Source organism: Xiphophorus couchianus, chromosome 7 (assembly GCF_001444195.1).
Source record: "Xiphophorus couchianus chromosome 7, X_couchianus-1.0, whole genome shotgun sequence".
Classification (NCBI taxonomy): domain Eukaryota; kingdom Metazoa; phylum Chordata; class Actinopteri; order Cyprinodontiformes; family Poeciliidae; genus Xiphophorus; species Xiphophorus couchianus.
Window position 1 is genome coordinate 1,311,624 of NC_040234.1, and position 13,251 is coordinate 1,324,874.

Sequence of the window (13,251 nt, forward strand, 5' to 3'; positions counted from 1 at the left end):
GCGCGCTGTGTTCCGGCCGGGTCATTATTTGTGTTGGGCAGCGCTCTCACTAGCTAAGTGCTAGCAGCAAAACGTGAAATTTTCCAAGTTTTTATAGTTTTTTGGGGAAGAAATAGGCATTCTTAAATTGACTGGTGCAATGCTTGGAGTACGACAGCCATTCTTTTCCTGGAACTGTGTGGTGACCATTTCAAAGCAAACGGTGGGAAGATAAACCAGACAGCGAGCGAGAGAGAGAGATAGAGAAAAATAGAGAGATATTTTTTCATATTACTTGAGTAATTGTAAATAATAAATACACTGCCTGGCCAAAAAAAAGTCGCCACCAAAAAATGGTCACACTCTAATATTTTGTTGGACCGCCTTTAGCTTTGATTACGGCCCGCATTCGCTGTGGCATTGTTTCAATAAGCTTCTGCAGTGTCACAAGATTTATTTCCATCCAGTGTTGCATTAATCTTTCATCAAGATCTTGTATTGATGATGGGAGAGTCTGACCACTGCGTAAAGCCTTCTCCAGCACATCCCAAAGATTCTCAATGGGGTTAAGGTCTGGACTCTGTGGTGGCCAATCCATGTGTGAATAAGATGTCTCATGCTCCCTGAACCACTCTTTCACAATGTGAGCCCGATGAATCCTGGCATTGTCATCTTGGAATATGCCCGTTCCATTTGGGAAGACAAAATCTTTTAAAGCTCATCTTAAAACCCATCTATTTTATTTGGCTTTCAACTCTAGCGGGATCTAGTTTTAAATTGTATGTTTTTGTTTTTAAACTGTAAGTTTTTATTTTATGTTTTTTTTATTGTTATGTTGTGTTTTGATGTACAGCACTTTGTATCAGCTGTGGTTGTTTTAAAGTGCTTTATAAATAAAGTTGGTATGGTATGGTATGGTAAAATCCATTGATGGAATAACCTGGTCATTCAGTATATTCAGGTAGTCAGCTGACCTCATTCTTTGGGCACACAATGTTGCTGAACCTAGACCTGACCAACTGCAGCAACCCCAGATCATAGCACTGCCCCCACAGGCTTGTAGAGTAGGTACTAGGCATGATGGGTGCATCACTTCACCTGCCTCTCTTCTTACCCTGATGCGCCCATCACTCTGGAACAGGGTAAATCTGGACTCATTAGACCACATGACCCTCTTCCATTCCTCCAGAGTCCAATCTTTATGCTCCCTAGCAAACTGAAGCCTTTTTTTCTGGTTAGCCTTACTGATTAGAGGTTTTCTTACGTCTACACAGCTGTTCAATCCCAACCCCTTGAGTTCCCTTCGCATTGTGCGTGTGGAAATGCTTTTGCGTTCACAATTAAACACATTCCTGAGTTCTGCTGTTGTTTTTCTTCGATTTGATTTGACCAAACGTTTAAGTAATCGCCGATCACGATCACTCAGGATTTTTTTCTGACCACATTTCTTCCTGGAAGACGATGGTTCCCCACCATCCTTCCAGTTTTTAATGATGCGTTGGACAGTTCTTAATCCAATTCTAGTAGTTTCTGCAATCTCCTTAGATGCTTTCTCTGCTTGATGCATGCCAATGATTTGACCCTTCTTAAACAGACTAACGTCTTTTCCACGACCACAGGATGTGTCTTTTGCCATGGTTGTTTAAGAAATGAGGAGTTACTCATTGCATCAGCTGGGGTTAAATAACTTGTTGCCAGCTGAAGATAATCGCCTATGCAGCACTTATCCAATAGGAGGCTTGTACCTATTTGCTTAGTTAAATCCAGGTGGCGACTTTTTTTTTGGCCAGGCAGTGTAATTGATAGAGTACTCGATTACTGAAATATTCTTTTACAATAGCCCTACAATAAAGTCCCCTCTGATCTCTGGACAGCATTCTTTTTATACAGCTCTGTCCAACATATTTTACAGCATGAGCATATGATCACATTCACATGTTCCTCATTGATGCCTTATTTGGGTCCTGGGCTGTATCGCCTCTGGATTCTTCCTTGTGCCTTCAGGAAGACAGTATCCATAGATGAACTTGTTTTCAAACCCAATGTGTTTTGTGTGAGACCTGTTTCGCCGATCATTTCAAAATATCCTTTTGTGTGTCCAGACACTACATCACTCATAGCATGGAGACCTCAGGTTGGGTGTGTTACTGAGACATACAGACATAACCTGTTTTCAGACACTACAGGATGAATAGTATTTATATGCACTGTAAATCAGGAAGTGTGATTATTTTTTAACAAATATCTCTGCTGTTCATTCAAACTGAGACAAAAAAGCAGAGTAAGAGTTATATAACGAAGGCTCAACAGAAAGCAGCAAACATTCTTTTTCACTCTTGTAGACTTTAATGACAAAAATCATGATGAACAAAACTTACAAGTAGCCAGGAAAACTCAAATAGCAGGAAGGACCAGGGTATGTAGGATCAAACTGGAGGAACAGTGAGGAATGAGAAGAGAAAAGGTGTATGAATACTAGGAGAGTGAACGCTGGAACACAGAACATGGGCTAATTAGCTATCGGGCTGCAAGTGTGTGAGAGAGGATGGCACCAGGGTGCAAGGGAGAGCAAACAGAGGGAATGAATCTGGCACGGAATAATGAGGGACAAACAAAAGCAAAAAGGAATCAAGGCTGATCTAATCAAGGAATAGAAGCAAACACAGAAACAACCACCAAAACTACTCCCTGACACAAACAGTTAAGATGTTGGCCTGGTGGTGGCACTATATTCAAATTCTGACTGGTATTTGCTGTTGTTTTCACATTTTCCCTTCTTCTGATGATTTGTGATTATCCAGACATTGAATAAAGATTGTCAGAGGCACAAATGGAGAATAAACAATCATTACAGCCTTTGTAATCCTGGCTACTCTGTGATTAAGTTTGAGTGCATTTTGAGAGTCTCCTCCCACACCAATCAGACGGGTCGGTCGAAGAGCTACAAGCCACATCTCAAATGAGACACCCACAGCCTTTAACTGTTGCATTAAAGGTCTTTGCTGACTAGAAAAGCAGAGGTGGAGGAGACGGGAATGATGGAAGCTGTAATGGAATTTCAATGGGACCATTTCCCCGGGGCTGATGGGAGGGAATCACATTGAGAGTGAGAGAGTTGTGATTGCTGTGTGCTGCCCTGCGGGGTTGTGGGACTGATAGGAGTCTGACCTCAGCAGTCATGACTGGTTGGGTTTTGACTGCAGCCCGACACACAATTAAGATTATATGTATAGTGGGATTGGATGAAAAGCTGCAGCCCAGAGGGATGGTTTTGATTTCACAAGTGGACGATTCAGTATCCACGTCAGGATGGCACTGCATGAAAAGTATCAACCTCATCTGCATTCACATTTTGGTACTCTGTTGATGATTGTCTAATATTGTTAGACATTAGGGTAATGTTATGCACAACTCTGAATGTTTTTATTAAAACAATGTTTTATTTATGGATTCATCCTTTGAAAATCTGGGTCAAAACAACCACTGTGCATATTCATTCACATATTTTATTAGGAGGAACTTTAGTTTCAATCTTGTCTAAAAATGTCAAATAATCCATATAATTATCTCAGTTCCCACTTGTTGTTATTTTAATTTCTGTATCTCATATTGTGGTAGCCATTTTCTGTAATTATGTTAAACTGATCCCAAGTAATTGGACCTGGAAAAGATGTTGCCTAAAATTAATAAAAGGTCATAGTTTTACAAGACATTTGCAGCCTTCGTCCTCGGCTGACACGTTGCTAAAGATGCATGTAATTCTCCTTTTCGTTTTTTCTGCAGGGCAACGTGACCTTCTCATGTTCGCCGCCCCAGCTGGTGGCCTGCACCTTCCTGAGCTCCAGCAGCAGCTTCCTGTCGCTCCCGTCTGCTGCTCCCCCCACCGGGGAATTCACTGTTCGCTTCCAGTTCAGGACCTGGAACCCCGACGGGCTTCTGTTCTCGGTGCAGCTAAACCCCAGCCCACAGAAACTAGAGCTGCAGATCAGCAACAGCTGGCTTCATTTGACCCTCCACAGCACAGGGCGACAGAGATCAGAGGTTTCTGCTGGTGAGTGTGAACATCAAACCCTCTCTAAATATCACCTGGTCCTTTGTCCTACAGTTTTAGGAATGTGTTCATAATTACTGAGAAAAATTCTAATGAAATCCCCCTTAGAAGTTTGGGTTGTGTAATTAGTTAGATTTATGAAACATGTCTCTCAGGACTTAAAGGAAAACCTCTCTGAACAACTAATAAATAGAACATATTAAAATTCAGTAATATTTGATGTGCATAGAAAGTTGAAATCATGCAAGTATTTTATTTGTTGAGATTTCTGTTGAAAAAGAAAAGATTCAGTGGGCTTATTGTTTAGAGTGAAATCATGCATTGATGACTCACTTTTATGATAACCAATCTGTGATATAATGTTCTACTGAATCCGTGTTACACACAGTAACATGGAGATGCGGTTTTCTGTATGAATTTATCACTGGGGAGGAATCTGGAAACACTCTGGATGTGTGTTGCTTCAGTTCATTTGAGCCTCTCAGACATGCTTTCTGCTCTCCCAATGTCCCACTGTAGCCTTTCTATCTGGCTGAACTTTAACTAGGCCATTGAAATACACTGTGATTCTGTATGTTTTCATTTATTCTCTGGTAGAGTTGCTGTTGTGTTTGGCATGATTGGACCAAGCTGTAAGTTGGCCTAAAATACTTAAATTCATTATAGATTTAGTGGTTTACTTAGTGACTGTCAGTTCACCTCAAGCTCAATTACTCAGAATTGCTTAAGAATTGGTTTAGTAGATTTCTGTTTAATGTTCATTGTTTTACAAAGTTTTTTGGTTCATTCAGGATCTGCTGTCATGTGCCTTTAAAGACAAAAAGCTTTCTGTCTTCTGGCAATCCAAACAAAGCCATACTTTTTATCATTCTGTCAGAAACTTGAACCTTTAAAATGCTAACTGAGATTTGTAGTGTCTGACTGAACTGTTTGATTTTCCAAGGATCTGAAATTGACATGAATGTGACGAAATTAACTTTTCAGTTATTAAAATTATAATGCAAAAAAGTGGAAGGCTCCAGCTTTTGTTGGTTTGTTAACACATCCACAAACAGCCCCTTCTTTGGTGCATTTTGTTTAAAGCTTACTAAGAGCTTAAAACAAAAGTTTTTTGTTTTAAGCCATTTATTATGAGGGAATTCTGAGGGAATAAATATGTCCCTCAGATTTTTCTTTTAATCTGAGGGACATATGTTTGTAGGCATAAAGAAATATTATTCTGTAATCCCTTTGTTTTCTGTTGGATTCTAAGCTACCATCTCAAGAAACCGGCAAATTTTCCCTTTAAATCTAGTATTTGTTTTATGTAAATAGTTGCATTAACGTTTGCTGAAATGATCTGTCTGTTTCATGAATTAGAATTTATATAGCAGAAATTTAAAGATGACATAACATGCAAAATCCACTTTTTTAATCCCTTTAATAGTTTTTTTGCACTTTGAGTGTCTATGTGTGCAAATACTATACTTTCATTTATTCTCTCTTAGCCTAGGTTTCTTTATATTTTGGGGGGTTATATTTTTCAATCTGATCATTCACCTGTAATGTTTTCTTGTCTATGATGTCACAGATTTGCTGTGGAAGTGCTAAACAAGTTTGTAACTTCCAGCTAAACAGTTTTGTGAATCCACCATTTTACTTCTCACAGCAATTTTGTGGTCTAAGTTAAGCTATGCCAAAGTTGCAAGTAGACAAGTCAAAATATTTGGTTCTGGCATGTATTAATGCATACATTTCTTTACATCATTCCCTCAGCATCACAGTCTCTTCGAAGTGTCTGGTTAAATTTTTGTTTTCGACAGAAATATACCCACATCAGAGTGAAAACTCTCCCGTGTTTGTGTGAAGCTTTTAAGGGTGAGTGCTTCAGCAACTTCCACCAGTATTGAGAGGGATTAAGTTGCAAGCTGCTAATAATACTAAAATGACAGCAAACTTTACTTTAGACATGAATATTGTGGGGTGATAATGACGTCCTGGCCATTGAGTTTGATAGTAGAGTTCTGCTTCTGTTAGCGCTGTATGCCAGCTTTTAGCTCCTTCCTTTAGGATATAACTGTATTTTTTGAATATAATTATTTGGCTTTGTTTTTGCCTTGGGAACACATGATCCAAATGCATTCAGTGATGTTCTTGATGCTCCCGTTAGCTAACTCCTTAATTATACTGAGGCTTTGTTTGCTTCTTTCATATTGTAGTAGCATTAATATTTAAATAGGTATCGGACATGCATGGACATGCATGGATAGCTAAACTATAGTTACACTCCATATTATAGGAGTTTAGCTCCTATAACGTGAGTTAAACTATCTACTATTTTTAGAGAGTATAAATACACTAATAACACCATTATGATGCATTCATTGAATGTGTGGTTCTGCAGGTTGGTTGTTTTCTATCAGACTCTGGCTCCAACATGGACAAGTCCTCTGTTGTTGATGTGTTTAATAAACTTTGGAATAAAATGTTTCTCTGCTGGTAGATAATTGTATTGCAGCTATCAAACTACAAAAATGGGTGAACTGGATGGAGTGGAAGGTTCTGTTACCTGGACCTGTGACATAGAGTGAAATGTCTCATTACCATATAAAAAGACAGTAGCAAAACAAGTAGCTGTAAATACCTCAGAACAGATAAACAAGAGTCTGTGGAGCTACAATGACCAGGAATTCAAACTAAAGCTCTGCAGTTCTACTTTAATATAGGCCATTAGAGAATTATTTACATGTAAGGAATGATTTAAAAGCATGATATATGCCTATTTTAATTAAAAAATGACTGATTTAGTATTAGTAGTGGGTTATAGGTTACATTTGTGGTCTCCAGTCTTGCTGAAATAAACTGTGAATCTTCTACACTAAAGGTAATTTAACACAAGCACACATTGTTAAAAGTAATATGATGCAAATATTGATTCAATAATGTTTGCATCGCCTTAAATTATCACTGAACCTGATTTGTTTTACAACTCCATGCAGAGTTAAATGGATTTCATTCAGTAGTTTCATAAATATATTTATTTTAATTTTTTTTTCATGAAAAGTCTAAATCAGGTAAACAACTAAAATGAAGCTTCATAATGAATGCAATAAAACAACTGCTGCTGCTTGTATTTTTGAAGATCTGTTGTTACTGTAGATTGAATCTTGTTTGCCTGCATGGGATGGTGAGAATATGCAAAGCGAAGCTTTTGTAGCTGCCGGATGAATGCGTGGCTGAGATGTTAGGGAAGGTTAGAGCGTGCTGTCTCTTTGCTTTCCATGCTCATTATGAACAGAAGAGGTAACTATATCATAAAATGAAGAGGAACTGATGAGCCTTTCAGGTAGCCAAATGCTGGCTTTCACATTAACCGAGGCGTGTAGAAAAATAGTGCTGTTTTTTTTTTAACAGCTGCAGTTTTACAATGAGAGTGTTTGTTGTGGCTGCTGCAGCTTGACTCATGCATTCCAGTTCAAATATTTTCTTTTATATACAGCTTGTTGAAAATATTATTCAACTTTTAGTATTGCAATAAGATCCAACAATACTTGGTAAGCTTCAAAGGGAAATTAAATTCTGTCGTAATTCATATTATCCAGCATGGTCCACCCTGGTCAGCAGTCCAACACGGGGTAACATGGGCACAGACAGGATAAAACGCCAATATCCTAAAAGTCTTGGTTTGAGATCTTACCAGAGTACCTAGAGAAAACCAAAGCAGGCAAAAGGAAATCATGAAACTCCATGCAGGAAGATCCCAGGCTGAGATTAGGGCAGGACAGCCCTAAAATGATCATTAATCCACCCCTCACCCCTGGTTACAACATCTGACTTAAAATCAGAAGGTGATACTATTGGCAACCGGTATCTTATATGAGTGGATCTGGTCTGGGAACACTTTAGAATGAGCCGGAGAAAGAATATATGGGTTTCTCTCCAGAACCTGTTGCCCCAATCCATGGATGGGTGGTAGTGGTGGTGGGTGCACAATATATCATAAATTTATTATCACACTGTGATAACAATGCAATTGGACTCTCTATATTACTAAACTATTTGGAGATTCTTGTTTTTCAAAATGCAGCCAAATATTGTTTTAACAGTCCAGATACTTAATTTGAAACGACATCTTAAGAATGAAATGAATGGAAAGAGGAAAACTATTAGAGATTTTTTTTCCAAAATTAGGACAATGTTGAACTTTTCTTCAAATCCTCAACATCATCTGCTGAACAGTTATAGAAGCTCCTTCATTTTTCTCTACAAATGTTTTATATCAATGTAAATTATGAAGTTAGATGTTTTGTGATGGTTAAAGGTCAAAATGTGTTGGTGTGTTTTGGTCAGGTGACTCCTGGTCAAGCTTTTTTGTACCATTGTACAAACGTACCACTGCAGAGAGAATGGGGAGGGCAGCAAAAAATGTATTAAGAAATTATGAGGAAGAAAACATTTTGAGTAAAATTATTTGCAATAAAGATCGCATATACAGTGACCTAGAGGAGGTTTTTCAGATATGCTGCAATCCGGCCATGTGTTGAAACATAGAGGGTATGGCATGAGGTGTGCATAAACTGAAGGAGGAGTAGCTAATGTGAACTCAGGTTCAGGTAAAATATATATCTTATAAAGATTGGAGAAAGTAATTTATTGTATACATCTGACTTGTTTATATAGTGGATATATTGACATTCATTCTCAAGACTTGAGCTCAAAATGCAGCTTCAATCGGTTTCAATCCCAGCTGTGAGGAGTGCATGCACATCCATATGAACATATTATCACAGTAAAGTCCTTTTTTACTGGTGCTTGACTCTGAGCTTCATTTTACTGAAGCAGACGAGGAGAGACAGCCTGATTCACAATCTGGAGACAATACAGTGCATTAGGAAATTTCACCTGGGGTCCATTATCATCTCTGCCCTCAAAGATTCAACAAAAGAAAAGCTTTTCTTACAATTGCAAGGGAAAACATACCATCCAATCTTCTGTCTGGGGCTTCATGGTGCAGATAACATAGATAAGTGGGATCGTTTCAGGTAGTCTGACTTTCCGTAGGTCCCGGGCTGCCGGGAAATCTAGATTGAGAGGACATGCACAGCAGAGGAGCGGCAGCTTTTTTCTGTCATTTACCTGAAGCTGCATTAGATTAGCTGCCTGCACTGGGACACATCCATCTCCAAGCTGCAGCATGTCAGGACCCAGAGTTTAATAATTAGTCAAACTTTCACTGCAAATGAATTCAGAAAAGCTAATCTGATATAGGTTCGATATAAACTGCCTTGCTTGGAATTTGTCAATTATTTTTATTGGGACTGCTTAGGTACATTCTTGGAGGTCACAGCTGAAATGATTATTGAGCTGAAGCTGTGATAGCATCTTGGTTACAAATTCATTATCATATCAAACACGCGTAGAGAAATCCCCTGAATCAGAATCAGCCTGACTGAGTGAGAGTGTGCTGCACAGACTTGGGGGGTAAATTCCTTAATTACAGCAGGATATTGACGATATGCTGCTGTGAGAAACGTGCAGGACTTGCAGCAGCTGGAAGTCTTCTCTGTGTGATGAATGTCCTGAAACATAACCTAACTGAGCTTTGCAACAGATAAAACTGGACTCACATCCAGAATCCTACAGAGCATAAATGCTCAGTTAAACTGAGCAGACTGTCTGCTCAGTAACATTAAAAAATAAAATGTATAACCACTTCTACTTATAGCTTAGAGCTTCTAAAATGAGTGAAACTCTAGTTCTATCTGGTCTATGAAGTTGTGATATTTAGTCCTGGAAAAGTGTTTTTTTTTTTCCTTTCAGGTTCTGCTAGAGCTTAGAAAACAGAGATGTGAAAAATGTAATTCTCACCCTTTTCCCCACCTTTCCTTTGGATTTATGACTAGAGCACAAACAGCAATATCTGTCGAGATCATTAAACTGAGCCCCAGGGCTCACAGCGATCTTACATTTCATGTATGTTCCTTTCTAAAATTAAACTCTGTCTTCCGTTTGATCGCACCGCTTTTTCTCCAGTTTGATGGTGGGAGAAGTTGGCTCTCATGTGATATTTGTGAAGGCACAAAGGAAAGAATTTGACCAAAAATAGTGTTTATGCAAGAAATGATTTTTGCAGAAGAAATTATCTTTCAGCTAAATGAGGAGAAGCATAGAAAGATGGCATCCAAACAAGCTTTTGTTTTCTTCACTTTTTTCTGTCTGTTGTCAAGGACATCTTCCAGCTTCCTCTCCAGAGTCAACAATGAAAACTGGCATTAAAAAATGTCTGGACAGAAGGAAAGCTCTGAGATTACGAGCTGATAAAAAAAAAGCCCAAATGGTGGATTCTTCTTTTAGTGGGGGAGTAGCAGTCTGATTAGATCTGTGTCTTGCACTGACCCTGCAGGGCTGGCTAGCAGCAGATGAAATGTATATGACCTGAGAGTGTGACAGGAAGCTCACCAGCAGTCCGTCATGGCTGCATGGCTTATTCACTGAAACATTGAATGGAGATAGGAGGAAACGCCTGTGGCGCTCACAGGCTTCCAGGATAAAAGGCTGTGCCGTTAGCGACAGGCATCACTGGAAATTCTCAAGTTCCTCAAGAGCCTGGACAGATGTTATTTTAGAGTAACTGAAAACAACTCCCAGGATGCATTTCTCCTAATCATATGTCCCTGTTGAGCTTACAGGCTGGAGGGAAAGATAAATAAATAAATAATAAAGTGATTGGACCATAACATAGTTTCATATAGAACTCTGCTCCTCAAGGCTTCAGCAACATGGAGCTGAAACCCACGTTTCTGAAACATTGAGGTACTAACATCATGCATGTGATAAAAATTCATATTTATGCAAAGCATTGCCCCATAGTTCTGTATAATTTCTTTAATGCTACAAAAACAATGAGATGTTAACATTGTTTCAACTTGACAACAGCTTTAAATGTAAGTTCAGAACATGCTTTCCAAACATCATTAACAAGTTTTCAGATTCAGTATGAGAAAAAGAGAAAGTTTAAGTTCTTCTTGAATGTATATTGTATTTATTTATTGATATAACTGTGTAGTTAATGATTGGACACTATGAAGACTAGGAACTTAATAAAGAAAACAAACTTTACAGTAATCTGGTAATGGATATGTCAACACTTTTTTAGTTTTCATTAGTAGTTTATATTGGTGCAGTTTACTAAACCAGAGCACAGAGTTGCCCACACTCAGTGAAATATTAAATTATTAAAAATATCACGTTTGTTGTCAGTCTTCATCAAAATGTCATTAACTAGTAAATCTGTATTTCACTTTTTTTCATGGTGAAAATGAGTGAAAGTCTGTAATAGAAACCAAAGCTTTTCTCCAGACGATACAGCGACTGCTGAAAGACCCTGAAATCCTGATTTCAGGAGAACAGGGTCGATCAAACAGGAGGAGAAAACTCTCTGAGATAAGTTCCGTAGTTTTCCCTGGACAGAGAATAGTAAAGTACAGATCTGTGCTGTTCTTTAGTTGCTACGCAGGAGTTGTTGTGTGGGAGTGGGGCTTTGGGGAGGGAATGGATGCATCATTGTGCACATAGAATAATCTGACCAAAATAGTTTGAGAAACTGAAAATAGAACAATGTGACGCATGACTGTGGTCTAAAAACCAGTCACTCTGAATTGGGTGTGATAAAAGCTGGGAACAATGAAATCTCCAATTGCTGTCTGCATGTGGATCAGCTGGAAGAATTGAAATGTTAGAAACAGGAGAACAAGAATGCGCCATCAATATGAAAATCAAAAGGCTGTGAAAGCAACATTAGATGAGAACAGACTTATGTTGTGTCACCTCCGAATATTCAAGTTGCCCGTCCAAATTTCTTTCCATTTCAGTTAGATAGTTTTAATCTTCACGATTCTTCCTGATGTGTTTGTTTTTGTATCCTAGATATTGCAAATTCTAGATTACTTTGGACATTTACCCCTTCAGATGAAATCTGAGCAGCATTGTCCAAAGCTTCTTATGCATTTGGTGGCCAACAAGTTCTGTATAAACAGAACATCTGCTCTTCATTCTACATGAAAACTGTTGAATGAAAGACAAGAAAGAACTACAAATTAATTTTCAGTTGTTTGTGGGATGAGATTAGGAGTCTAAAAGATTTAGTTTGCTTTGGATTTTTTTTTGTCTGTTTGAGTTTGATAGCTGGTTTAATTTGCCATAAAACATATGTAAAATTATTCATTTAGGTTATTGAGCAAAGTAGTGGATAAACATTTTACATTATACAGTTGAATTCACAAAACTGTGCTTTTTGCTAAATTTTCTTGCCAATATTTTATGTGTACTATCCACTTCATCTCCTCACCCAACGCAGCAGCATCATTGCACAATGAGTCCAAGTCTTGCTTACAGTGTTAATTCATTTCAACTTAATTTAAGAACAATTACATTTGCACAATTTATTATTTAACTTAGAGAAACATTTTGCAGCTGTTTGTGTATAAATTGTTAGTGAAGATGAATTATAGCTCCTATTAGCAAGCAACAGGTTGCAATTTTACTGCTACCACCAGATTTCAGCAGATATATATTTTTTTATGCAACCTGCTTGTCATGAACAGAATTACTTATTTTAATTTATATAAAATAAACCTATACATAAGCAGATATTCCTCTGTAACCACATTCTGTATCTGCTTGAGTATTAAACAGATAAAGCAGGTCTTAACACATAGAAATAGTTGAATTAATTTAGCTCCCTCTCCTCATTTCCATCCACATGTCTAAGAACTGGTTGTTATATACATTACTTTCTAGCTGTATGATCATTCGATTTTGTGGCGGTGTTTAAAGGTGTAGATGTGTTTTAAACTGTAAAAGCTATTAAATAAAATTTGAGTCTAATTTTGTCATTCACTGCTCTGTTTAGTGCGGCTGCAGCTTTCTACTTCAGGCTAAAAGTCCTGATGACACAATCTGTAAATATACTTGATGGCAGAGTTGGTCAATGTTGTTTTTACAAATAACAACAGAAAGTTTTTTATGCTTTTATGTCTGAGAAGAGTGTAAAAATAAATGCAGTTGAAGATGTGGAAAGTACTGTGCTAACAAAGTCTGCATGTGGCGGTAGAGGCCCAGCACAATTTAGCTCTTGCTGTTCTACAGTTTGTTTATTGGTGAAAAATTGAGCCCAATAAAGAAAAGAGCAGCCAGCTTTCTGTTACCAACAGTGAAGGTACGGAATGCTGTGGGAATGCTTT

The 13,251-nt window shown here is 38.1% G+C and overlaps 1 protein-coding gene across 2 annotated transcripts in view; it reads left to right on the plus strand.

Moving 5' to 3' along the window:
- Positions 1-13,251, plus strand: part of cntnap5a (contactin associated protein family member 5a) — a 214,842-nt gene that overhangs the window by 103,618 nt on the left and 97,973 nt on the right. For both annotated transcript variants that reach the window (XM_028022913.1, XM_028022915.1), the window contains exon 8: positions 3,763-4,030. In XM_028022913.1, coding sequence (XP_027878714.1) covers positions 3,763-4,030 — 268 coding nt within the window. The remainder of the gene's footprint in view (positions 1-3,762; positions 4,031-13,251) is intronic.